Source organism: Ovis canadensis, chromosome 6, assembly GCF_042477335.2.
Source record: "Ovis canadensis isolate MfBH-ARS-UI-01 breed Bighorn chromosome 6, ARS-UI_OviCan_v2, whole genome shotgun sequence".
Classification (NCBI taxonomy): domain Eukaryota; kingdom Metazoa; phylum Chordata; class Mammalia; order Artiodactyla; family Bovidae; genus Ovis; species Ovis canadensis.
Genome location: NC_091250.1, coordinates 132,683,332 through 132,708,706, shown reverse-complemented (window position 1 = coordinate 132,708,706; position 25,375 = coordinate 132,683,332). Strand labels below are relative to the sequence as shown.

The 25,375-nt window shown below is 49.4% G+C and overlaps 1 protein-coding gene across 13 annotated transcripts in view; it reads left to right on the top strand.

Moving 5' to 3' along the window:
• RNF4 (ring finger protein 4) overlaps positions 1–25,375 on the top strand; it is a 32,157-nt gene that overhangs the window by 1,213 nt on the left and 5,569 nt on the right. For 3 of the 13 annotated variants that reach the window (XM_069594904.1, XM_069594905.1, XM_069594906.1), the window contains exons 2-5: positions 8,151–8,295; positions 11,314–11,428; positions 18,670–18,749; positions 19,592–19,679. In XM_069594904.1, the coding sequence (XP_069451005.1) occupies positions 8,287–8,295; positions 11,314–11,428; positions 18,670–18,749; positions 19,592–19,679 (292 nt within the window). In that variant the 5' untranslated portion in view covers positions 8,151–8,286. Of the gene's footprint in view, positions 1–1,783; positions 2,952–8,150; positions 8,296–11,313; positions 11,429–18,669; positions 18,754–19,561; positions 19,680–25,375 lie in introns of those variants that run through there. The other 10 variants (XM_069594900.1, XM_069594901.1, XM_069594903.1 and 7 more) reach the window with 4 other exon arrangements.

Sequence of the window (25,375 nt, the reverse complement as noted above, 5' to 3'; positions counted from 1 at the left end):
GCCATCTGTATGGCCTGAACTTGAGCTTCCGACTTGGACTCAAACCTTGCTTTAGGGCAGTGTTTGTAAACCTTCTACAATCATGACTCCCCTCCTTCCCCAGCCTTTTTTACACATTGTTTTCCTAGTTGTTTTCAGCGAACAATTGTTCTCTGCACAGTTTCAAGCTGCCTTCCTAGTGTATGCTCTTTTTATGAGTTATATGCATGTTTATGCTTTGTAAAGAAAAAGAAGGGGCTTCCCCGGCCTTTAAGAATTCATACATTAATATTTTAAGTCATGATATTTTGAGGTCTTCTGTGTGCCAAGCTTTTGCTTGGACAAAAATAGTCGTGGTACAGGCCCTGGTGGAGCTGAGGAGCCAGAGTGGAGAGCATGAGGGGTATTCCCCAAGGTTGAAACATAAGATGAGGCTGGAGAGGTGGCAGGAACTAGAATACAGAAGGTCTGTGGTGTGCCTCCACAATGAGGAATTCAGCATTTATCTGAAGGCCAAGTGGGAAATCACTGAATTGAGTTCTAAGAAGGGAACTTAACAGGGTTAGATATGTGTTTTAGAAAAATCACTGTTCTGTGTATGAGAAGGATGGTTAGAAAGGTGGACAAAACTAGTTGCTTCAGGACCAGTTAGGAAGAGAGGGAAGGGTAGCTTGAGCCAGGGTAGTGAGTGACTAGGGGCTTCCCAGCTGGTGCAAGTAATCAAGAATCCGTCTGCCAGTGCAAGAGATGCAAGACACATGGGTTCGATTCTTAGGTCGTGAAGATGCCCTGGAGAAGGAAATGGCATCCCACTTCACTATTCTTGCCTGGGAAATTCCATGGATGGAGGAACCTGGCAGGCTATAGCTTGTGGGATTGCAAAGAGTCAGACACGGCTGAGCGTGCACACACAAAGGGACTGGTCACTGAACTTGGTGATTGCCAGTCATGGAAGTTCTTTACTCACTTTTTACTTAAAAGCTTTCAGCAGAGTTTGTGTCTGGGAGTTTATAGCCTTGCCAATTTCTGGGAAAGACTTGGGGTGCTGCTCGATGAAAACATGTGCACAAGTTGGTTGCTTTGTACGTGTCGTGTGCTCCTGTGTATATGTTAGTTAAGTCGCTCAGTCGTGTCCGACTCTTTGCAGCCCCATAAACTGTAGCCTACCAGGCTCCTCAGTCCATGGAATTTTCCGGGCAAGAATACTGGAGTGGGTTGCCATTTCCTTCTCTAGGGGATCTTCCCAACCCAGGGATCGAGCCCAGGTCTCCTGCACTGCAGGCAGATGCTTTACCCTCTGAGCCACCAGCCAAGGGCGTGTATATGTTACCCATGTCTTATTTGGAATGATTTATGTACATTTTTCACTATCCCCAAATTAGGGATTTTTGAGGGATAAGGTGGCTCCTGTAGAGTATTACAAGGTTGACTCTGTTATTGAGTGAGATATGAATCATATGAGCTTTTCTGACTTATCTTTCTTAAATAGCTTGCTTCTTAGAAGAACTTTGGGAATTTTTAGAGCAAGGCATTTTGAGGTTTCCTCTCTAAGAAGGATGGCCCAGAGCACAGATTCCACCTCATCCCAGGGTTACAGGTCAAGTGTGAGTAAACGTGGGGTAGAGGGTACCGCTCCACAGGGATGGGGAATTTTCTTTGGAAGGGTTTTGTTTTGTTTTTTCCCTCAGGCATAAGTAAATCTGGGCAGGTTTACTTCTAAATGAATACCTCATTTAGAAGAGAAGGAAAGGCTTGGGAACGTTCCAGAATGAGTGTTATCAGTAGCCTGCTTGTGCAGAAGAGAGGTTGTGACCATCAGGCTTTCCTGTGCTCCAGAAGCCACATGGTCTCCTGACACACCCAGTAGGCGCCTCAGGATCGCTGAGGAGACTCGCTTGCTATGTAGATCTTCTTGACATAGACAAATTTAAAATGAATATCTCCTGAATGGCCTTATTACCTGTTAATGTCATTTTGTTTGGGAGTTATAATTTTTTTCTTTTTGATATTTACTTGCTTGACTGCACCAGATCTTAGTTGTGGCCCAAGGGATCTTCAGTCTTCCTTGCTGCATGTGAACTCTTTTAGTCGGGGCATGTGGGATCTAATTCCCTGATCAAGGATAGAATCCGGGCCCCCTGCATTGGGAGCTTGGAAACTTAGCCACTGGACCTCAGTGAAGTCCTTGGAGTCATAATTTTTCTAGCTGGAGGAATGTGACTCAGATGTCTCTAAAGGTAGGTTTGTGATGTAATAATCATGTCTACTAAATTTAGGGGTCTCTACCACTTAAAAATCCACCCTGCCCGGTAGTTTTGCTTAGCTCCATCTTAGGTATCCTGAAGCACAGGAGAGACAGAGGTCATGCAGTTAGGAAGCAGACCCAGCATCCGAGCCTCAGACCCCAATGTCTTTGTTCCTTTTGCTGGACTTTGTTAGTGTTTATTGTGAACGTTTCTTTTTCAAGGAAGGTTTACCCAAAAAGGGTCTAATTATAAATATTCTCGAGAAACTTAATTTTCAGTAATTGTATTGTACTCGTGAGTCTAGTTTCTGTTCCTGAGTGGCCCCCTCGCCCAAGAAAGTAGTCTCAGGACCTGGGCATTTTCCTGTCTGCTGCACCTCACTTCTCATTTTAACCAAACTGTTGCTGAATTCTGCTGCTTGCTGTAGCAGACCTGTATAAAGTTTGCTGCTTTTCTGAACACCTTCTTGATATTTTTCAGTTCTTAACTAATATTTAAAAACTTAAGGTTGTGGCCTCTTATTTTCAAGTTGAACATGCTTCAGATAGAGATGTTCTGTCCTATTCTCCCTTGGTGATCTTCTCGTTTTAAATGTCCCTTTGTTTCCCCGTGGTGATTGTATCTCTATTTGCAGTGTGATCGGGGTCCCCTCTCCCCATCTTTTTCTCGCCTCAGGACACTCTGCCATCCTGAAGAATCTGCCATCATTTCCAAGTATCTCATGAGGTCGGTAATTTAATTTCAATGTAAAATAATTGTTTAGCTACCATGTTTGTGCCAAGTGCTGTTCAAAGAAGAGGGCATTCCCTGATGGGTTTTGACATAGAGTTATGTTTAGCAGATGGAGTGCAACAGAAAAAACTGAGGACGAGGAGTGACAGAAATGTAGGAGACATTTTCTTGAGGTAGACCTAGAAGAATGAGCAGTTCTCCAGAGTGGGATGGGGTAGGAGACCCTTGCAGGCGAGGGAACAGCATATTTCAAATCACGGTGCTGGGACTGGCATCCACAGTACCTGAAGTGAGGCACCGTCTGTTCTCTGTTGGTTTGTTTTCAATAAATGCATTCAAGTATAGTTGATTTTACTCCAGTTGCTTGGCCACTGGGGCTCAGCTCCCTGTGGGCAGCTCTCTGTCCTTTTTCTAGGTCTGCCTGTTGACTGCTGCCGTCTCCTTGAAATGCCAGCTTTTGTCTAACCGATGTCCAAGTTCTCCCAGCTTGCTTTCTGCATTTTGAGTGTCTCTTCAGGCTTCCCCCCACCCCCACCCCCACCTGACTTCCCAGATTGTAACACAGATTCTGAAACCTCTCCCTCCACCCTGGTTCTCTCTCCTGAGTTTTTCAGTTGCCTTTGGACCTTTCTCCTTGGATACCCACGTTCAGCATTTCTAAAATTAAGGTGTCTTCCTTGTTTATCCCTTCCCTAGCCCAGTTCCGTGGCGTCACTCCCACGGTATACCCAGATAGATGATCTCGCGAGGGCTGGTTTTCCCTCACCTTCCTGTCAGAGCATTAAGGGGTCCTGGCATCTGGCCTTCTTGACCATTCCCGGTGCCATCCTCTGCTCTGCTGCTCTGCTAAGTCACGTCAGTCGTGTCCGACTCTGTGTGACCCCATAGACGGCAGCCCACCAGGCTCCTCCATCCCTGGGATTCTCCAGGCAAGAACACTGGAGTGGGTTGCCGTTTCCTTCTGCAATGCGTGAAAGTGAAAAGTGAAAGTGAAGTCACTCAGTTGTGTCCAACCCTCAGCGACCCGGTGGACTGCAGCCTTCCAGGCTCCTCCGTCTATGGGATTTTCCAGGCAAGAGGACTGGCGTGGGGTGCCATCGCCTTCTCCGGTGCCACCCTCTACTCCTGGTCTTTTCTTAGTGGCAGGGACATTAACCACCCTCTCTCACTTCTGAGCCACTCGCCGCTTCAATAAACAGGAACATCTCCTTTGGGCAAAGGATTAGCTAGGTGCGAAGTAGACAGAGGCCTGGCCTCTGGCACTTTTTCAGGTGAGGCATGCTGAATAACTGCATGGTTTGCTTTGGAAACCACGGTGGGGAGTGTTGCTGAGATGGAGTGCTGGCATGTTGGAAGGAGTTCCTGGACCTACGTTTGAGAAACCTGGGAAACACCCGTGTTCCATATTGTTTCTAGAATTAATACATCTGACTCTGGCTTGTTTGTGTTTTTAAGACTCGGTGTTCTGGTGTCAAACTGCCCTGGCTTAAATCCAGACTTGGTGTCTACTAGGTGTGGACTGTGGGCAAGTTACTTAACCCCTGACCATTCTTAGCTCTCTTGTGTGTGAGATGGTCACCATAATAGTGTCTGCCTCCTTGTTGGGCTAGAGGATTATCCAAGGTGCTGTGTGGAGAGCGCTGTAGTGTCTTGCACACAGAAGTGACCTCTGTGTTTGAGCTATTGTTAGTTAGTCTTACTGTTGTAGTGGCTTCTATTAGCTGCATGACCCAGAACGTTTTGTAGTTGGTGAGGGCCATCTTTCCCACATCCCCTGGCCTCTCTGTCCACACATTGTACTTCCATGTCCACAAGCTGGTCTGCTGGGGAGACCCCCTGACCCCGGTCTTCCCACCTCCATTCTCTGGTGAAATCCAGCCCCTTGGCAGATTTCCCTGAGGCTGGCCTTCCAGCCTTTTATGTCCTCTGACCGCTGACCTTTATTGTCCGCTAAGGGAGAACCAGGCAGGGGGTGCAGCAGAGCCTGGGGCTGCAGGTGGGCAGTGGGGAGCAAGGAGAGTGTGCACGCTGAGGAGCGCAGAGCCCTGTGGCGCAGCTGCTGGACGCGTCTGGAGCAACAGTGTTTGAAAACCTAAAGCTTAAAACAAGTAGGAGGCAAGAGGCTTCAGAGCAGCAGAGGTCTGTGCATTAAATTATTTCCTTGTGCTCAGCAGACAGATCACTGTCAGTGACATTTGTATCAGATTCTTCTCAGTTCTGAGAGAGACTGCTGGAATTGATGAGTTCTGGGTTAGGATCCAGGAAGCCCAGTGGCTCTGGAACCACGTGTGATTTGATCTTGTGAGTCCCCAGGGGCTGTGGAGGTGCCACCGCCACCCGTGCCCGCCAGGTGGACTGTCTTCATGTCTGCTTTGGGAGGCACTTGTGCCAGGCTCGAGTTGAGGGCACCCCTGGGCCGGTCTGAGGGTGTCAGGCGAGGTCATGCAGTAGGCCAGCTGCGAGCCTCATTGGAGAGACTGTCTGAGGCACCCGTGGCGCCGGGGGAGGCTTGAGGGAGGGCGATGCGTGCGCTTATGGCTGATGCTGACGTGACAGACTCCAGTACAGCGCTGTAGAGCAGCTCCCCGCTGGTGGAAAGTAAACTACTCGGGGTCTGCATGGCCCGTGCGGTCGGGGCGCGCCCGGATGCAGACTGCCGGGTGCTGGAGAAAGGCTCAGTTGGCTTTACGCTCCCTCAGTGGGGCTGCTCCTGGGGAACCTCTGGCCTCTCCCGGCCCTCTTGGTTTCCCTTGCACAGGGCTCCTATGTCCCAATTACTGCAACACCTGAGCTGTCTGCTGGCACCCACCCCAGACAGGAGCTGGGGCTGGATGCAGTCACTGCTGTGTTCCCAGGGCAGGAGCCGCGCTGATGGGTGCAGATGTGGGGAGGCGTGCAGCCCGTGGGTACGTGTTGAAGCTGGGTCGGGTGCGGCGGTCCACAGCCTCTTAGGGCTGGGCAGAGGGCTGGGGCTACGCAATGGGCGGTGCAAGGCTGTGCTGGCAGAACAGGTCCATGAGCCTGTGAAGGGCCAGTACTGGTCCAGGTGCTCTCTCTATTAGCTCCTGTAATCCTCACACACCTTTGAGGTCGATGCTGTCTTGTTTTATAGACAAGCAAATAAGGCCTGGGCTTCCCTGAGGGCTTAGCAGTAAAGAACTCACCTACTGATGCAGGAGACATGAGTTCGATCCCTGGTCTGGGAAGATCCCCTGGAGAAGGAAATGGCAACGCTCTGCAGTGGTCTTGCATGGAGAATCCCATGGACGGAGGAGCCTGGCGGGCTGCAGTCCACGGGTGTCAGAGTCGGACACGACTGAGCGGCTTCACAGCAGATGAGGCACAGAGGAGCCGGCGCCTCACCAAGGCTGCAAGCAGGGGTCTGGAGCTGCGACCCCCGTCCCTGCTGTCTGGCTGTGCGGGTGTGCTCTAACTGAAAGGCCAGGTGGACTCCGCAGGCCAGGCTTAGGGGTCGGGACTTGATGGGGACCTGGGGCAAGGCTGTGGGGTCAGCTGCTGCTCAGAGCCCTGTTGGCAGTAGGGCAGAAGGGTGCCAGGCTGGGGAGGTCGTGTGGAGGAGGCGGCAGCCCCGGGCACGAGGAGAAGGGTGTTTGGCAGAGGCCCCGTGTCCTTGTCTCTCACGTGTGTATGACTGGTCCTCTCCAGCTCCCAGGCCGTCTCCTAGACAGGCCTTCCTGTGGCGTGGCCCTCAGTGGCTTCATCAGCCTTGCCTTGGGACTTGTGAACCCCATCCTAGACCTCCTGAATCCGAATGTAGTTTAACAAACTCTCCAGGTGAGTGAGCCTGATGCGGGCTCCACTTTGAGAACGCCTGTCCTTGTGCAAACCCCCGTCATCCCGGCCGGGCCGACCCGGAGCCGCCGCCTCCCTCTGCCCCTGCCCGGGTCCCTCGGCCTTGCCCTGCGCTCAGGCCTCTCCCGCTAGAAGCCCGTCTGCACATCTGGGCTGCTCCTTCACTGCTTTCGCCACTGTGTCCCTGAACTCAGATCTCCAGGGTTAGTCCCCACCTTCGGCGGGCCCTGAGCGAACCAGGGGTCTCCGTTCTCCAGGAGCCTCCGCACCTGCTGCGCTCTCTGCCTTTCCCGGAGCCTGCCTGGCTTCCCGACCCACAATTTCTTGGTTCTTCTCCGCTCATCTGCTGCCAGTGGCAGAGTCTCAGCTGGGCACGGAGGGTGGGTCAGGACCGGTGGCCCTTGTCGCTTCCCCTGAATTACGGGCACCTGCAGCAGGCCCCAGTTCCCAGTCTTGGGGAGAGGCGGAAGCTCTTTCCTTCCTGGGGTTGTGCGGTCACATGGAGCAGTTCTGATTCTCATCCTCCCAGAAGCTGCGAAGGACTCTGCAGGGGTTTCTTGTCTGTGTGTGTGTGTCTGGTGTGTTGCGGGGGGGGGGTCCCTTTGTTTATTGATCTCCTCTTGATTACTCCAGAGAGGATTCAAGATGGGAGGGGGCTTCAGCGTCACCCACCCTCCCAGTTGGCAGGAGCCTCAGAGCGTGTGCAGTGAGGCAGGATCACTGCATCCAAGGAAGCTGTGAACCAGAGGCCGTGAGCTCAGGGTCCCCAGCCTCTCGCAGTCAGAGTCATGGGGCAATAGCTGCTTTCCTAAGCTTGAGTGAGGCAAGCCGCGTCCTCACAGATTGTGCAAGAGGGTTCAGGATTTCTCCTTTCGTAACAGAGACCTGGGCTTTGTCCCCTCTGCCTGCTCCCCTAATGGGTCACAGGTCATCACCATTCGGCTGCCTGGAACGGCCTAACTAGAGTAGGTCGCCCAGTGACCAGCAGCTGGCTGGCACCCTGCCATTTGCATTTTGTCTCCTGGCACACCCTGGGGGAGGTGGGCACAACTTCGACAAGGCCAGAGCCCATCTTAGCCCCACGGGGGCAAGTCTAGACAGGCAGGGAGGGGGCCGTGGGCCAAGGAGCATCTGTGTGTGTTTCAGCAGCCAGGAGGGCAAGAGGTGACTTAATGGTCCTGCTTGCAGGCTGTGGGATTACGTTGTCCTGTATTCCACAAGGGTATGTATCTCCCATGGAGGATGTGGATTAGGACGTGATTGCATAAAGTGCTCAGCAACGTGCGCAGCTGACAGGAAGGACCCGTAGACAATTGAGCTGAGCGCGCTTGTTGGTAAAACAGGTGCAGCATTTGTCAACTTGATGCCTTTATTTTCCAGGGCTTGAAGATTCCTGAAATCTGCTGGCGTGCAGATCCCTGCGCTAGTCAAGATGAGTAACCAGCAGGCATGAGAGGCTGAGGCCAGGCCTGGTCTAGACTCTGTGTTTTCCTTTAGGTTGGCGCCAAGGAGCACCATGAGTACGGTGAGCTTTACAAGTTCACGGATTCTGTTTTTTAAGACTAAACACCTACTGCATTCCTTGTGCACCTAAATTACGAGAGTACCATAAAGCTGCTTCTGAGTAACCCTCATTCTTGGAAGAGCGTGCGTGGGGCCTTTCGGCAGTCGCATCCGTCTGCTTGGAAGAGCGTGCGTGGGGCCTTTGGGCAGTCGCATCCGCCTGCCTGCCTTGGTCAGAGTGGCCAGTGTTTTGGCCGGTGCTCTAAAGACGGAAGGCTGAGGAGGACGGCTGAGGGTTCACTCCTCACGCCTCCAGAGCCGCTGCTGGCACCCTGGAGCTGTTAGGGCCCTGGTTTATGTAACTGCTTACAGCCCAGTTTCCCACTTTTCCTCCTGTTTCTGCTCCCTGCACAGTCCTTGGTCTGATGCCAGCATTGGTAGTGAGAACAACCCTTGGTGAGTTTTCTCACGCTCAGTGGCCGAAGTGGGTAAGTCAGTGTAACTTCTGTTTTAGACGGCAGAGGTAGCTCTGGTTTGTTGTAGCCCAGATGTCACCGGGAGCCCCTCGAGTCCAGAGATTGCCTGACGGTCCCCCTCCCCGCTTTACTGCCTGCTACCGATGCTGCCCGTGTGATGTAAACTCAGAACAGCTGTTTTCTGAAGCAGAGCATTCCCGGCCGGTGGGCTAGCTGGGAGACATCCTCTCTCCAGGTTCTAGAGGTGTTGGGGTGGCGGGAAGGCTGACCAGTCCGCTCCCGGGCTGAAGAGTGGTAGGAGTCCTATAGATTTTGTTCTGGCCCACCTCCCTCCCCTTGGTCCATCCCTTCTGACCACTGCAGTCCCCGCTGTGTTCCAGGCCCCTGGACCTGCCCTTTAAAGGCCAGGTGACCTCCCACCTCAGTCCCTTATCTGCAGGGAAGCCTCTTAAGCCTGGGCACCTCCCCTCGGAAGCTGCACTCTGAACAGACAGAGCAGTGTGGCCTCTGTGAGCAGCTGTGAAGAAGCTGGTTAAACTCCACTCAGGGCAGTGTGAACAAGGTGTGCAGTGGCCAGGTGGTCAGCTTTAACACCAGGCTGCGGCCCTCTGAGGGCTCTGCTGGTAAATGACAGGCGAGCGAGATGAAAATAACGGGCGGGGCGGGGCAGAGCCTTCCTGGGTCCTAGGCTGCCTGAGCCTGGCCTCCAGGGCGTGCGGGTGGAGGAGGAGGGGAAGTGCGGGGCTCCCTGTGGGGAAGGGGGAGGAGGACGGGGGCACGAGGTGGCCAGCAGGAGGGCTTGAGAATGGCCTCACGGTGGCGCTGCCAGTCGAGGAAGCCCCTCAAAGCTGTGTGAGAGCTGGTCCAGTGAAGAGGGCAGGGGGAGGCTGAAAGAGGAGAGGACTGCTGTTGGCTTGCGCTGAGGGTTAGCAGGACACATCGCTGCCGTGGCCGGGACGGGGCTTTTAGGGCTCCACACTCAGACTGTGGCCAGGCCCATGACTGCTGCTTCCTCCCTCAGAGAAGCTGCGCAGTAGGGGCGTGAAGGGCTCTGTTCAGCAGTGTCTGCTGAGAAAGACGCAGTCCTTTTCCAAGGAAGGACGCTATCAGGACAGCTTCAAAGAGAGTGGGGGAGAGCCCTAGGTAATCTGGTAACTGCTGGGGAAAGTTAGAAACCGCCGCCGGTAGCCTCACCTCTGGCCTGAGGGACGGAACGGCTCCCTGCTGCCTCTGGCCTCCAGGCCCCCCTAGGCTGGGAGGCGGCTCCTCGGGCGGCCGTGAGAGGAGAGCGGCGCTTAGAACACGGAGAGAAGCCGGCTTCTCTGCTACCATCGAGGACTGGCTGGGTGAGGGGCACTCCTTAATCTTGTGTGGGTCCCGAGGACACTTCCCTGTCCTGCCAGCGTGTCCACGGTGAGGATGCCTGGCGAGGCACGAGAGTGTATGGATGGCGTCTTCGGCTGGCGCTCAGCGCTGTGCAGACGCCTCATCCTTAGGAGAGCTCTGTGGGGCTGCCACTGGTGAGGAAGTTCAGCCCCATGTCGCCCATTGTAAACAGTGGGCCCAGTGCCACTGAGGAGCGGGACAAGGCAGGGAGGAGCGCTGAAACAGAGCCAGGGCTGGATGGGGCAGCACAGGACGCAATAATAAAGCTACAAGGCAGGTGGAGGCCCCGTCTCTTGAGGAAGATGCAGGGGACAGGCCAGATGTGCTGGAGCACGTTGGCACCTGGTGCAAGGCCACGGAAGCCTGACACGGGGTCTGACTGCAGACATGCTGATTAACGGTTCTGACCTTCCAGAAGGCGTGTCTCTCTGGAAGCCCCTAGGAACTGAAACTGGTTCTTGGAGGACCTACTGTATGGCGTAAAGAACCCTACCCAGTACTCGGTAATGATCTATGTGGGGAAGGAATCTTAAAGGGTCTATGTATACGTGAGTCACTCTGCTGTGCAGCAGAGATTAACACGACACTGTGAGTCGACTAAACTCCAATAAAAAACTTTTTAAAGTTCTCATCTCAAGAAAAAATAGATAAAAGCTTTGGTTCTTGGAGCTGTGGGGAGTGGTTATTAGGGTATAAACTACAACTTGATAGTATTCTAAAAATTTAGAGGCCAGAACCCTTTCCCAAAAAGAGACCTGCTTTTCACGGGGAATAGAAACTTGGGGAACTGAAGGCCTTGGGCTGAAAGACAAAAGGTGCTCAGTGGGCCAAATACAAATCCAAGAGAAATAGGCCTGTAACTTTTGGTTAATAGAAGGGGCTTCTGGTCTGATTCCAGCCTGGGCCAGAGGCCTCCATGGAGTGGTGTGGCATGTGCGTTTGACGGACTAACAGTCTGTATAACAGGAGCTTCACTTTATAGAATTGTATTCACTGTGTATTTTGGATGATTTCTCGCTAAGCATTCAGTGCCAGAATCTCAAGTTTTGAAAGGACCTCAGCCTCAGGGCTGTTCATTATGGTCTTATTCTCAGTGACTTGGCCTTTTTTAGTTTTCTAGCAGAAATCTTACTGGTCAGAAGCTATGTAACTGTTTCTTTTTCCCTGGAAACCCTCAGAGAAAGCGTCGTGGTGGGACAGTAAATTCTAGACAAGCCCAGAAGCGAACTCGGGAAACCACCTCCCCACCTGAGATGGCCTTGGAGGCAGAACCTATAGAGCTCGTGGAAAGCGGTAAGATTGCCAGTGACCCTGAGCATCAGTTGGGAGCCACTGGCCTGGTGCAGGCTATACCTGTGGGCCTCAGTTTCCTCATCTGAAACGGTGCATAATGGGGGGGGGTGTGTATGAGGATTAAGGCATGGTGCTTGCAGACAATGGCATGTTTGTATATATGAGGATAATGGCATGTGTGTGAGTGAGGATGTGTGTGTGTTTATATGAGGATGATGGCATTTATGTATGTGTGTATGAGGATAATTGTGTGTGTGTGAGGATAATGGCATGTGTGTGGGGGGTGGATAATGGTGTGTGTGTGTGTGTAGGAGGGTAACGATGTGTGTGTGTGTGTAAGAATAATTGCATGTGTGCACACATGGATAATGGCGTGTGTGTATCAGGATTATGGTTGTGTGGGGGGGCTAATTGTGTGTGAGGATAGTGGCATGTGTGTGCGTGCAGATAATGGTGTGTGTGTGTAGGAGGCTAATGGTGTGTGTGTGTAAGAATAATTGCATGTGTGCACACATGGGTAATGACGTGTGTATAAGGATAATGGCATGTGGGGGGGGTGGATAATGGTGTGTGTGTGTGTAAGAATAATTGCATGTGTGCACACATGGATAATGGCGCGTGTGTATCAGGATTATGGTTCTGTGTATGTGTGTGAGGATAATGGCATTTGTGTGCGTGCAGATAATTGTGTAGGAGGGTAATGGTGTGTATGTGTGTGTGTAAGAATAATTGCATGTGTGCACACATGGATAATGGCGCGTGTGTATCAGGATTATGGTTGTGTGTGGGGGGCTAATTGTGTGTGAGGATAGTGGCATGTGTGTGCGTGCAGATAATGGGGTGTGTGTGTGTAGGAGGGTAATGCCGTGTATGTGTGTGTATGAGAATAATTGCATGTGTGCACACACAGATAATGGCGTGTGTGTGTATGAGGATTATGGTTGTGTGTGTGTGTGAGGATGATGGCATGTGTGTTTAGGAGGATAATAGCATATGTGCCAGAGAAGGCAATGGCCTCCCACTCCAGCACTCTTGCCTGGAAAATCCCATGGATGGAGGAGCCTGGCAGGCTGCAGTCCATGGGGTCGCTAAGAGTCGGACACGACTGAGCGAATTCACTTTCACTTTTCACTTTCATGCATTGGAGAAGGAAATGGCAACTCACTGCAGTGTTCTTGCCTGGAGAATCCCAGGGACGGGGGAGCCTCATAGGCTGCCGTCTATGGGGTCACACAGAGTCGGACACGACTGCAGCAACTTAGCAGCAGCAGCAGCAGCGTATGTGCACACGTGGATAATGGTGTGTGTGTAAGGATAATGGCATGTGTGTACACATGGGTAATGACGTGTGTATAAGGATAATGGCCTGTGTGCGTGTGTGGATAATGGCGTGTGTTTGTGTATATGACGATGATGGTGTGTGTGCACACATGGATAACAGCATGTGTGTGTGAGAATAATATTGTGTTTGTATATGAGGATAATGGTGTCTGTGTGTGTGTGTGTATGAGGATCAGTTCAGTTCATTTGCTCAGTCATGTCCGACTTTTGCCACCCCATGAACTGCAGCATGCCAGGCCTCCCTGTCCATCACCAACTCCCAGAGTCCACCCAAACCCATGTCCATCGAGTCGGTGATGCCATCCACCATCTCATCCTCTGTTGTCCCCTTCTCTTCCTGCCTTCAATCTTCCCCAGCATCAGGGTCTCTTCCAGTGAGTCAGCTCTTCCTGTCAGGTGGCCAAAGTATTGGAGTTTCAGCTTCAACATCAGTCCTTCCAATGAACACCCAGGACTGATCTCCTTTAGGATGGACTGGTTGGATCTCCTTGCAGTCCAAGGGACTCTCAAGAGTCTTCTCCAACACCACAGTTCAGAAGCATCAATTCTTCGGCGCTCAGCCTTCTTCACAGTCCCAACTCTCACATCCATACATAACTACTGGAAAAACCATAGCCTTGACTAGACGGACCTTAGTCGGCAAAGTAATGTCTCTGCTTTTGAATATGCTATCTAGGTTGGTCATAACTTTTCTTCCAAGGAGTAAGCGTCTTTTAATTTCATGGCTGCAGTCACCATCTGCAGTGATTTTGGAGCCCCAAAAAATAAAGTCTGACACTGTTTCCCCATCTATTTCCCATGGAGTGATGGAACCAGATGCCATGATCTTCATTTTCTGAATGTTGAGCATTTAAGCCAACTCTCCTCTTTCACTTTCATCAAGAAGCTTTTTAGTTTCTCTTCACTTTCTGACATAAGGGTGGTGTCATCTGCATATCTGAGGTTATTGATATTTCTCTCGGCAATCTTGATTCCAGCTTGTGTTTCTTTCAGTCCAGCATTTCTCATGATGTACTCTGCATAGAAGTTAAATAAGCAGGGTGACAATATACAGCCTTGACGTACTCCTTTTCCTATTTGGAACCACTCTGTTGTTCCATGTCCAGTTCTAATTATTGATTCCTGACCTGCGTACAGATTTCTCAAGAGGCAGGTCAGATGGTCTGGTATTGCATCTCTTTCAGAATTTTCCACAGTTTATTGTGATCCACACAGTCAAAGGCTTTGGCATAGTCAATAAAGCAAAAATAAATGTTTTTCTGGAACTCTCTTGCTTTTTCCATGATCCAGCGGATGTTGGCAATTTGATCTCTGGTTCCTCTGCTGCTGCTGCTAAGCTGCTTCAGTCGTGTCCGACTCTGTGCGACCCCATAGACGGCAGCCCAGCAGGCTCCGCCGTCCCTGGGATTCTCTAGGCAAGAACACTGGAGTGGATTGCCATTTCCTTCTCCAATACATGAAAGTGAAAAGTGAAAGTGAAATCGCTCAGTCACGTCCGACTCTTAGCGACCCCATGGACTGCAGCCTGCCAGGCTTCTCCGTCCATGGGATTTTCTTTTCTAAAACCAGCTTGAACATCAGGAAGTTCATGGTTCACGTATTGCTGAAGCCTGGCTTGGAGAATTTTGAGCATGACTTTACTAGCATGTGAGATGAGTGCAATTGTGTGGTAGTTTGAGCATTCTTTGGCATTGCCTTTCTTTGGAATTGGAGTGAAAACTGACCTTTTCCAGTCCTGGGGCCACTGCTGAGTTTTCCAAATTTGCTGGCATATTGAGTGCAGCACTTTCACAGCATCTTCTTTCAGGATTTGAAACAGCTCAACTGGAATTCCATCACCTCCGCTAGCTTTGTTTGTAGTGATGCTTTCTAAGGCCCACTTGACTTCACATTCCAGGATGTCTGGCTCTAGATGAGTGATCACACCATCACGATTATCCGGGTCGTGAAGATCTTTTTTGTACAGTTCTTCTGTGTATTCTTGCCACCTCTTCTTAATATCTTCTGCTTCTGTTAGGTCCAGACCATTTCTGTCCTTTATCGAGCCCATCTTTGCATGAAATGTTCCCTTGGTATCTCTAATTTTCTTGAAGAGATCTCTAGTCTTTCCCATTCTGTTGTTTTCCTCTATTTCTTTGCATTGATCTCTGAAGAAGGCTTTATCTCTTCTTGCTATTCTCTGGAACTCTGCATTCAGATGCTTATGTCTTTCCTTTTCTCCTTCGCTTTTCACCTCTCTTCTTTTCACAGCTATTTGTAAGGCCTCCCCAGATAGCCATTTTACTTTTTTGCATTTCTTTTCCATGGGGATGGTCTTGATTCCTGTCTCCTGTACAATGTCACGAACCTCATTCCATAGTTCATCAGGCACTCTATCTATCAGATCTAGGCCCTTAAATCTATTTCTCACTTCCACTGTATAATCATAAGGAATTTGATTGAGATCATACCTGAATGGTCTAGTGGTTTTCCCTACTTTCTTCAATTTAAGTCTGAATTTGGTAATAAGGAGTTCATGATCTGAGCCGCAGTCAGCTCCTGGTCTTGTGTTTGTTGACTGTATAGAGCTTCTCCATCTTTGGCTGCAAAGAATATAATCAGTCTGATTTCGGTGTTGACCATCTGTTGATGTCCATGTGTAGAGTCTTCTCTTGTGTTGTTGGAAGAGGGTGTTTACTATGACCAGTGCATGTTCTTGGCAAAACTCTATTAGTCTTTACCCTGCTTCATTCCGCATTCCAAGGCCAAATTTTCTGTTACTCCAGATGTTTCTTGACTTCCTACTTTTGCATTCCAGTCCCCTATAATGAAAAGGACATCTCTTTTGGGTGTTAGTTCTAAAAGGTCTTCTGGGTCTTCATAGAACTGTTCAGCTTCTTCAGCGTTACTGGTTGGGGCATAGACTTGGATAACTGTGATATTGAATGGTTTGCCTTGGAGACAAACAGAGATCATTCTGTCGTTTGAGATTGCATCCAAGTACTGCATTTCGGACTGTTTTGTTCACCATGATGGCTACTCCATTTCTTCTGAGGGATTCCTGCCTGCAGTAGTAGATATAATGGTCCTCTGAGTTAAATTCAACCATTCCAGTCCATTTTAGTTCGCTGATGCCTAGGATGTTGACGTTCACTCTTGCCATCTTATTTGACCACTTCCAATTTGCCTTGCTTCATGGACCTGACATTCCAGATTCCTATGCAATATTGCTCTTTACAGCATCGGACCTTGCTTCTATCACCAGTCACATCCACAGCTGGGTATTGTTTTTGCTTTGGCTCCATCCCTTCACTCTTTCTGGAGTTATTTCTCTACTGATGTCTAGTAGCCTGTTGGGCACCTACTGACCTGGGGAGTTCCTCTTTCAGTATCCTATCATTTCGCCTTTTCATACTGTTCATGGGGTTCTCAAGGCAAGAATACTGAAGTGGTTTGCCATTCCCTTCTCCAGTGGACCACATTCTGTCAGACCTCTCCACCATGACCCGCCTGTCTTGGGTTGCCCCGCGGGCATGGCTTGGTTTCATTGAGTTAGACAAGGCTGTGGTCCTAGTGTGATTAGATTGACTAGTTTTCTGTGAGTATGGTTTCAGTGTGTCTGCCCTCTGGTGCCCTCTTGCAACACCTACCGTCTGACTTGGACAATGGTGTGTATATGAGCACAATGGCGTGTGTGTGTGTATATGAGGGTAGTGGTGTGTATATGAGGAGAATGATGTGTGTATGTATACGTGGATAATGGGGTTGTGTGTATAGGAGAATGGCGTGTGTGTGTGAGGATAATGTGTGCACATGGATGATGGTTTGTGTGCACGTGGATGAGTGGCATGTGTGTATATGGGCATAATGGCCTGTTTGTATGTGAGGATCATGCGTGTGTGTGTGTGCAGATAATGGCGTGTGTGTGTGTGAGGATAACGGTGTGTGTGCAGATCATGGCGTATGTGAACACATGAATAATGGGGCTGTGTGAGGATCATCGCATGCGTGCATGTCAGGATCGTGGCGTGTGTGTGTGTGAGGATTATGGCATGTGTGAACACATGAATAATGGGGCTGTGTGTGAGGGTCGTGGCACGTGTACGTGCGTGCGAGGGTCGTGGCGCGTGTATATGCAAGGGTCGTGGCGCGTGTATATGCAGTAGCTCTGTGTAGAGCTGTTCCGGCTCTGAAGTGAGTAGGTGACACGAACACTCAGAGCTGTACGTGTCAGATGCGCTATACAAGGTCCAGCTTAGTCGCTGTGTTTATAAGACCGACAGTCTCAGACTCACCGTCCACGACTCAAAGCTGAAGTGAGCCAGAGCTGCCCCCTGGGCCTAATCAGCCATCCTCGGAGGCTGCGCAGCGTAGACGTGGACACTGTCTGGGTCCACCTTTTCTCTTTGAAGTTGTGTCTCAACTTAAACTTGGCCTCAGGAAGTACTCAGGTTTCTTTTCTCCTTCATCAAGACCGACAGTTGCCGCAGAAGGCAGACCTGGCGCCGACCGTCCTGGGCTGGAGGGCACTGGGCATGGGCGGAGGCAGATTGGCTCTTTCCCCTCTGCTCGGCTGCTCAGGGCAGTGGCACATGGCCTGCGTCAGTCCCTCCGCTCTGCATACGGGAAGGTTGCTTTTGTAATTATGAGGCACGAGAACTGAGACTTGGAGAGAAGCGGCTTGCCTGAGGTCATGTCATGGCCCTTCAGGGAGTGAGGCCTCCGCCTGTCTCTGGTCTCTGATCTCACTTCGGGCAGACCCGTACAGCCCTGGGCCACCCTGCTTCCCCCGCGCCCCCCCAGCAGGTGCAGGGGTCTGCTCCTGTGGGACACGGAACCCATGCGTGCCTCTCAGAGGGCTCAGAGTCTCCAGCCTGCCTGAGGCCCACTGCTCTCCACGGTGGCATTTTCCGTCCTCGGTGAGCCTCACGCCCATGTGCAGGACTCCGTGCACAAGCTGCCCGTTGGCATAGTTTTTATTGTAAGAACCCAAAACGGTGTTCACCAGAAAGAGAAACAGTTCTGTAAGTTATGATAGATCCATTATGGACTATTCTTTAAAAGAAATAAAATCATTTTGTATAAATTATGTTGGAATCATTGATATATTATGATGTTTATTCCTGTGAACTTTTTAATCCAGGAGAACAAAAATTTGAATATGTTAAATGTATTACAAGTGACTTTCCCCAAATATTGACCATTATTTCTAGAAGTTCTTTCCTCCTGCTTTTTAATGTTATGAATAATAGAAGCAAAGATGGTTGTAAATCTTGTTGTAAATCTTGTTTCAGTTTATAGAAATGGAGGTTGTGCACTGCCAGACCTCAGTGCTGGTAACTGTTTGGCACACGCCCTTCCCACGTGTCCCACGCGTGGGGAGACGTGCAGTGTACTCTCGGGCCCACAGGCAAGTGGCAGGACAGGCTCGACCTCTCTTGGCAAGTTGGGGTTTTGGGGCACCAGTGAGTAAACCGTTGCGGCCCAGCCAAGTTGGGAAGTGCCAGTGGGCTAAAGGGAGATGAAAATGCAACTGATGAAGAGTACAGCCTCTGCGGTGCCGAGTATAGCCTGACCTGAGATCGAGGGAGCGGAGCTTCCAGACAGACCCGCCCCGAAGCCCGAGCCCAGCGTGCCTGGCGGCTCCCCGGCTGTGCACCCCCCCTGCCGCAGGCGACCTGCTGCCTCTCTGCTGCGGATGCGCAGGGGTGGGGTGTGAAGCCACAGGGAGGGCTGGTGTATTGGTTAAACCGCGCAGTGTTGTTCAGAGCAGGGCTCGAGGAGTGTTCATTGCTTGCCCCTTTACTACTGGACCAGGGATGTTTGCCATAAGCTGTGTTCTGGTAGTTGTCGTATTAATGAAACTGGGCAATATGCCTTTACTTTTCTTCTAAAGCTTGTTAAAATGCTTTATTTTGAAGCTGGAGATGAAATAGTGGACCTCACCTGTGAATCTTTAGAGCCTGTGGTCGTCGACCTGACTCATAATGACTCCGTTGTGGTAAGTGGGGAAGCCTGAGCGTTGGTGCTCTCGGTGGTGGGCCCCTGGCTGGCACATCTGAAGCCCTTGGTCACAGGCACTCAAGGTGGAACATGTTTCAGGAAAATCATTTATCATAACTTTATTGCTCTAATTAATCACAAGTGAGCCTCCTTTGCATAGTTGGGGAGAACTTTGAGGCTCCGTCTCTCTTTAGTCTCTGATTCCACCCTTAACAACAGCAGCATGACCTGGGGCAAGTGACTTAGCCTCCTTCGCTTGTCCATAAAATGAGGATAATACCATCCGTGTCAGTAGGATACTGTGAGGGTTGGAAGGATCCTTTATTTGAGTGCCTGGCACCCAACGTGGTGCCCAGTAAACGTGAGTTCACACCCTCTTGGCTGGTGGGAATGGGGACATTCGCTGAGCACTGCCAGGGCGGGTCTTGAGGCCTGGAAGCCGCTGCCGTGGAGCAGGCAGGCCCCCTGCACTGCCCGCTGGTGCCCAACAGTGCCGTGGCTCCCAGAGGCTGCTGTCCTGGGGCGCTTGCCTGCCCCTGCGTGGCCTCCAGGAAGGAGACCTGCTCGGGGATGGGGGAGCCAGTCCTGCAGCCCAGCTCCACCAAGCAGGGTGCCTCCCCCGGTTGGGCTGGGAGTCTGCCTCAGCCCGCCCGCTTCCTGAGGGTGCGCTTGTCTCAGGATGCTGCAAGGGCGCAGGTGTGCAGAGCGGAGGGGGACCCCTGTGAGGGGGGTGGGGGGGTGCAGTGCTGCTGAGGATGGTTTGCTGGGGCCAGCGGAGGTTGCTGGGAGCTGAGTCTCCCCTCGGCCTAGGGGCTATCCTGGCTGTGCTTGGAACCTCAGGGTTACTCCGAGAAGCTTCGAGCCTTCAAAAGAAGCAAGTGTGTGAGGACAGGGACTGACCTGACAAGTGAAGAGGTTTGGACTCTGGGCCCAGTCTGAAACTGCTGGGCTGTCCGGCTGTGTGTCTGTCCGTCGCATCCGCCCCACCCCCCACCCCACCCCAAAGGCCAGGCAGCTGCTCCTGCTGAGCCTGTCAGCTGTCCCAGCGGATTATGCGTGAGTGCTCGGGGACACCACTGCTGAGCAAGAGGCAGTCATTTCCCTGGAGATGTCTCAGTGGCTTAGCTGTCCAGTGGTCCCCGCTGGGCCTTATGAGTGTTTTCTAAGGATCATACATCCAGCTTTGCTGCTGTTCCTGGCAAGCTCCCTGAGGCTCTGAGAAGACAGCTGAGTCTGGCACCTGGGCTGAGACCTGCAGCTCAGTTGCTGATTAGCACTTCACGGGGCCGCCAGTCCTTGTTGGCCCACCACTTGGTGTCCACCTGAGGCATGCCAGGCCCTGGGGAGCTGGCCAGGATTCTGCCCTCATGGGGACGCCAACGGCTGCTGCTGAGTGACTAGCCAGCGTTGTCATAGTCCCTTTTACGCCCTGGTTTTGTTTTGATGGTTCATCTGCCTTCCCTCCATGCGCTGCCTTTCTGAGCTCTCTAGCTTCCTGCTGTGTCCCTGCCTGTGGAGAGTCACTGGGAGACGCTGGGACAGGGATGCTGGCACTGGGGGCTGTCCTGGGAGCAGGTGGAGAGCCTGGGCAGGTTGTGGGGGAGACCAGCTTGAGAAGCAGGGGTCCTGGGTTCTGGTGGAGGAGTCCCCCTTCCTGTGGCCTCAGTGTTCCCAGACAGAATAGTTGGGATTTGATAGCATCCCTTTTAATCTAATTGTTCTTCATTTTTTATTGATAACTACTTTAACAAATTCAAATGCCACTGTTAAGATTTACAGTGTAAAGTATACCTAGACTGAAATTTTCACTAAGTATCCGCTTGGAATACCTAGTAATGTTACTAACTCAAGATGAGGGGCCTCTATTAGAGTGGTTACGAGTTTAGGGTTACATCGGATGCCACGTTCAGGAGAGTGAAATGATCGTGTTGTTTCCTAGTTTGGGGTAATCTTACCAGCCACCCAGAATCCAGGGGGTAGGCTAAGTACCACGTGGACCCCGTCTGGGAGTAGCTCACATCTGTACACCCCAGGCCACAGTGGAGCTTTGGTGAGCCCTCTGAAGACTGAAGGAGAGGCTGTGCAGACTCTGTCCAGGTGTGTGCCTTCAGCAGGCGCTGGGCAGTGACCCCTGTCTTCCAGAGAGGCCGCCCCGCCCAGGCTCCCGCCACTGTGGTGTTGCCTGGAGTCTCCCACATGCTTTCAGGGTGTTTCCCTGGTACTGTTGGGGTCACATGCCTTTCCATGCTCAGTGGTGGCTCACTTTCCTCTTCGGTGTGTTGCCTGTTGGGATCTTTTTTTTTTTAACTGAATCTCCGCTCATTCTCCCTTGTGGCTGCCTGCCTTGCCTCACTTTTTTAAATGAGTTCTGAATATGAGCCTGCCATCAGTTGTGTATTGAATCTTCTGTTTAGACGCTTGTCTTTTTCTCTTTTTGGTTTATATACAAAGGGTCTTAATTTTAATATAGTTGAATTTATCAATTCTGTTGATGAAAATCCTGTACCATAAAAATTTGTTCCTGTATTGGAAAAGTATTACTGTTTCACGTTTCATGTTTAGGTCTGTAATCTATGTGAATTGAGTTTTGTGTATGGTTTGAGATGAGATTAGATGGTGGGAGGGCATCACACACTCAGTGGGCGTGAGTTTGAGGAAGCTCTGGGAGATAGTGAAGGACAGGGAAGCCTGGCGTGCTGCTTTCTGTGGGGTCGCAGAGAGTCAGACACGATTGAGCAACTGAACACCAAGATTAGATACTTCACAGTAAACTTTATACCCTGGAGTGATTTTGCATGTCTTGTTAGGAGATTTATTCCTAGGTATGTAGTATTTTAAGATGCTATAAATGGTGTTTCAGATTTTCATTTCTTTTTAATTATGATTTGCTAATATAAAGAAATGCAATTGATTTTTCTTTTTTTAGTCTAACAATTCTTAATCTGTAAATCTTTTGATTTTTTTGTGTACATAAAACAGGTTTTGGTTCTACTCGTTTGTTTTTTTTTTTTTTCCCTTGGCCTTAACACACTGGCTAAAAAACTCAGTATTGGCTGAGTAAAAACAGTGACAGTCATGGGCATTCTTGTTTCATTCACAACCTGCAAGAGTCCTTTCGGTTCTACCATTAAATAAGACCTCTGCTGTAACGTTTTGGGTTTGTTGATACCGTTTCCAGAGTGGAGAATTTTCTCTTTTTTCATGTTTGGCTATAAGTTTCATCCTGAATCAGTGTTGAAATTTTAGTCTAATCTAGTGATTTTTTTTTTTCCCCTTTCATATGTTGGAGTGGAGAATTACATTGGTTTCTAGTGTTAAACTACTTAAGCATTGTGGTTGTAACATAATTTTTTTTTTCTATGTTGCTAGACTCAGTTTGCTAATATTTTGTATGTAATCTTTGCCTCTATTTTTGTGAGTAAGATTAGTGATCAGTAGTTTTTCTTTATAAAGTTCTGGTATCAGAGTTTTGGTATCTTTGCAAAGTAATTTGGGCACCTTTTTTCTGTTCTGCAGAAGATTTTGTAAGATTGGGACTACTCCTTCCTTAGATAGTTGGTAGAACTCTACAGAGAAAATACTTCAGTTCAGTCACTCAGTTGTGTCCAGTGCTTTACTACCCCATGGACTGCAGCATGCTAGGCTTCCCTGTCCATCACCAACTCCCGGAGCTTGCTTAAATTCATGTCCATCAAGTTGGTAATGCCATCTAACCATCTCATCCTCTGTTGTCCCCTTCTCCTCCTGCCTTCAATCTTTCCCAGCATCAGGGTCTATTCCAGTGAGTCAGTTCTTTGCATCAGATGGCCAAAGTATTGGAGTTTCAGCTTCAGCATCAGTCCTTCCAATGAATATTCAGGATTGATCTCCTTTAGGATGGACTGGTTGGATCTCCTTGCAGTCCAAGAGACTCTTCAGAGTCTTCTCCAGCACCACAGTTCAAAATCATCAATTCTTCAGCTCTCAGCTTTCTTCACAGTTCAACTCTCACATCCATACATGACCACTGGAAAAACCATAGCTTTGACTAGATGGACCTTTGTCAGCAAGTCTGTCAGTGTTTGCCATGAAGTGATGGGACCAGATGCCATGATCTTAGCTTTCTGAATGTTGAGCTTTAAGCCAACTTTTTCACTCTCCTCTTTCACTTTCAAGAGGCTCTTTAGTTCCTCTTCACTTTCTGCCATAAGGGTGGTGTCATCTGTGTATCTGAAGTTATTGATATTTCTCCCAGCAGTCTTGATTTCAGCTTGTGCTTCATCCAGCCCAGCATTTCACGTGATGTACTCTGTATATAAGTTGAATAAGCGCTATGACAGTATACAGCCTTGATGTACTCCTTTCCCAATTTGGAACCAGTCTGTTGTTCCATGTCATTTCTAACTGTTGCCTCTTGACCTGCATACAAATTTCTCAGGAGCAGGTAAGGTGGTCTGATATTCCCATCTCTTTCAGAATTTTCCACAGTTTATTGTTATCTACACAGTCAAAGCCTTTGGCATAGTCAATAAAGCAGAAGTAGAGTTTTAGCAGCAGCAGAGTTTTAGTAGGTTTGGATAATTATTGGGGCTTTTCTGGTGGCTGAGACAGTAAAGATGCTGCCTGCAATGCAGGAGGTCCACTTTTGATTCCTGAGTCAGGAAGATCCCCTGGAGGAGGGCATGGCACCCCACTCCAGTATCCTTGCGTGGAAAATCCCATGGACAGAGGAACCTGGTAGGCTACAGTCCATGCCGTTGAAAAGATGGATATGCCCTGTGAGAGACATACAGGCTGGAATAAATTGTGATAGGCATGCAGGATTCTATTAGAAATTATTTCAGTGGAGGAATCAGGTTTCAGGAGCCCTTCATGTGTTGCTTTCTCCTTTTTTTTTTTTACAACACTCCACCCATGCCTTTAATCGTTTGTCTTATTCATTTTCTTTATTCTCAGATATCTCATCTATTTATGCAAGTTGATCAGTAAATAGTAACAGAAAAATTACTTTTTGTTTTAAAAAATAATAAATCTTTGACTCACATGGGTCAAGATATAACTAAAACACTCTTTATAAACTTTCAGATGTATTTGGAATTGTTCTGATGTTAATACTATTTCATGAAATCTCACAAGTTGTAAAAAGCCAAGAATAAAGAGTATCACACTGATTAAAAGAAAAAGAAAGAAAAGATGGATATGACTGAGCAACTACGTGTTCGTGCTTTGGTAATTATTGGGCTTCCCTGGTGGCTCAGATGGTAAAGAATCTGCCTGTAGTGGGTTCAATCCCTGGGTCAGGAAGATTCCCCTGGAGAAGGAAATGGCAACCCACTCCAGTATTCTTTTCTGGAGAATCCCATTGACAGAGGGAGCCTGTTGGGATACAGTTCATGGGGTTGCAAAGAGTTGGACACGACTGAGGAGCTTTCAGTTTTCACTTCACTTTGCTAATTATACTTTGTAGGAATTTGTTGATTTCATCTAAAATTTTCACTTTTATTGGCATAAATTTGTAATGTCTTCAGTTCTGTGGAATCTGTAGTGATGTCTCATTTCTGATACTGGTTGTTTGTGTTTTCTGGTTTTTTTTTTTTTTTTTTTTTTTTAAGATTAGTATCACCAGAGTTATATTAGATCTTTCAAAGAACCAACTTTCAGTTTTGTGTATCGTTTTTCTTATAAGTCTGTTTTCATTCATTGCTTTTTCTTTTCTTTGAGTTATTTTGCTAATTTTCATCATTTATTTTGCTAATTTTCATCATTTCTTTTCTAGTAATGAATTAAAGATCATATTATCGGTAGCTGTATCCTACAAACTGTGTTATTGTCCATCTGCTAGGAGGTGACTCAAGGTCACAGGAGGGGCCTGGAGCTGGGAGGCCAGGCTGTGTGGGTCCATTCCTTTTTGTGCTTTGTGCAAGAAGCCTCATCTCCGAGCTCCTCTCCCACTGAGCACGGGGACACGGTCACCACCAGGGAGGGGCTCTCTGGCCACTGTGCACTCACTTGCTGCTCAGTCACTAAGTCGTGTCCAACTCTCTGCAACCCCACGGACTGCTGCATACCAGGCTCCTCTGTCCTCCCCTCTCTCCCTGAGTTTGCTCAGACTCATGTCCACTGAGTCACTGATGCCATCCAACCTCCATCTTCTGTCATCCTCTTCTCCTCTCGCCCTCAGTCTTTCCCAGCATGAGGGTCTTTTCCAATGAGTCAGCTCTTTGCATTAAGTGGCCAAAGTGTTGGAGCTTCAGCATCAGTCCTTCTAATGAATATTCAGGACTGTTTTCCTTTAGTACTGACTGGTTTGATCTTGCAGTCCAAAAGACTTTCAGGAGTCTTCTCTAACACCACAGTTCCAAAGCATCATATTCTTTGGCACTCAGCCATCTTTATGGTTCAACTTTCACATCCATACCTGACTACTGGAAAAACCATGGCTTTGATTATACAGACCTTTGTTGGCAAAGTGATATCTCTGCTTTCCAGATGGTTTTGGGTTTACTTTGCTCAGATCCCTCAGAGAAAGTACTGTTTATGGCAGCTGTAGGCTTAGAAATATATTTCTTAAATTACAAGACCTGGAAGTTGAAATGCCTCCTTGATCCATGGGCTGCAGGATGTTGTGTTACTCGGCAAGAAACA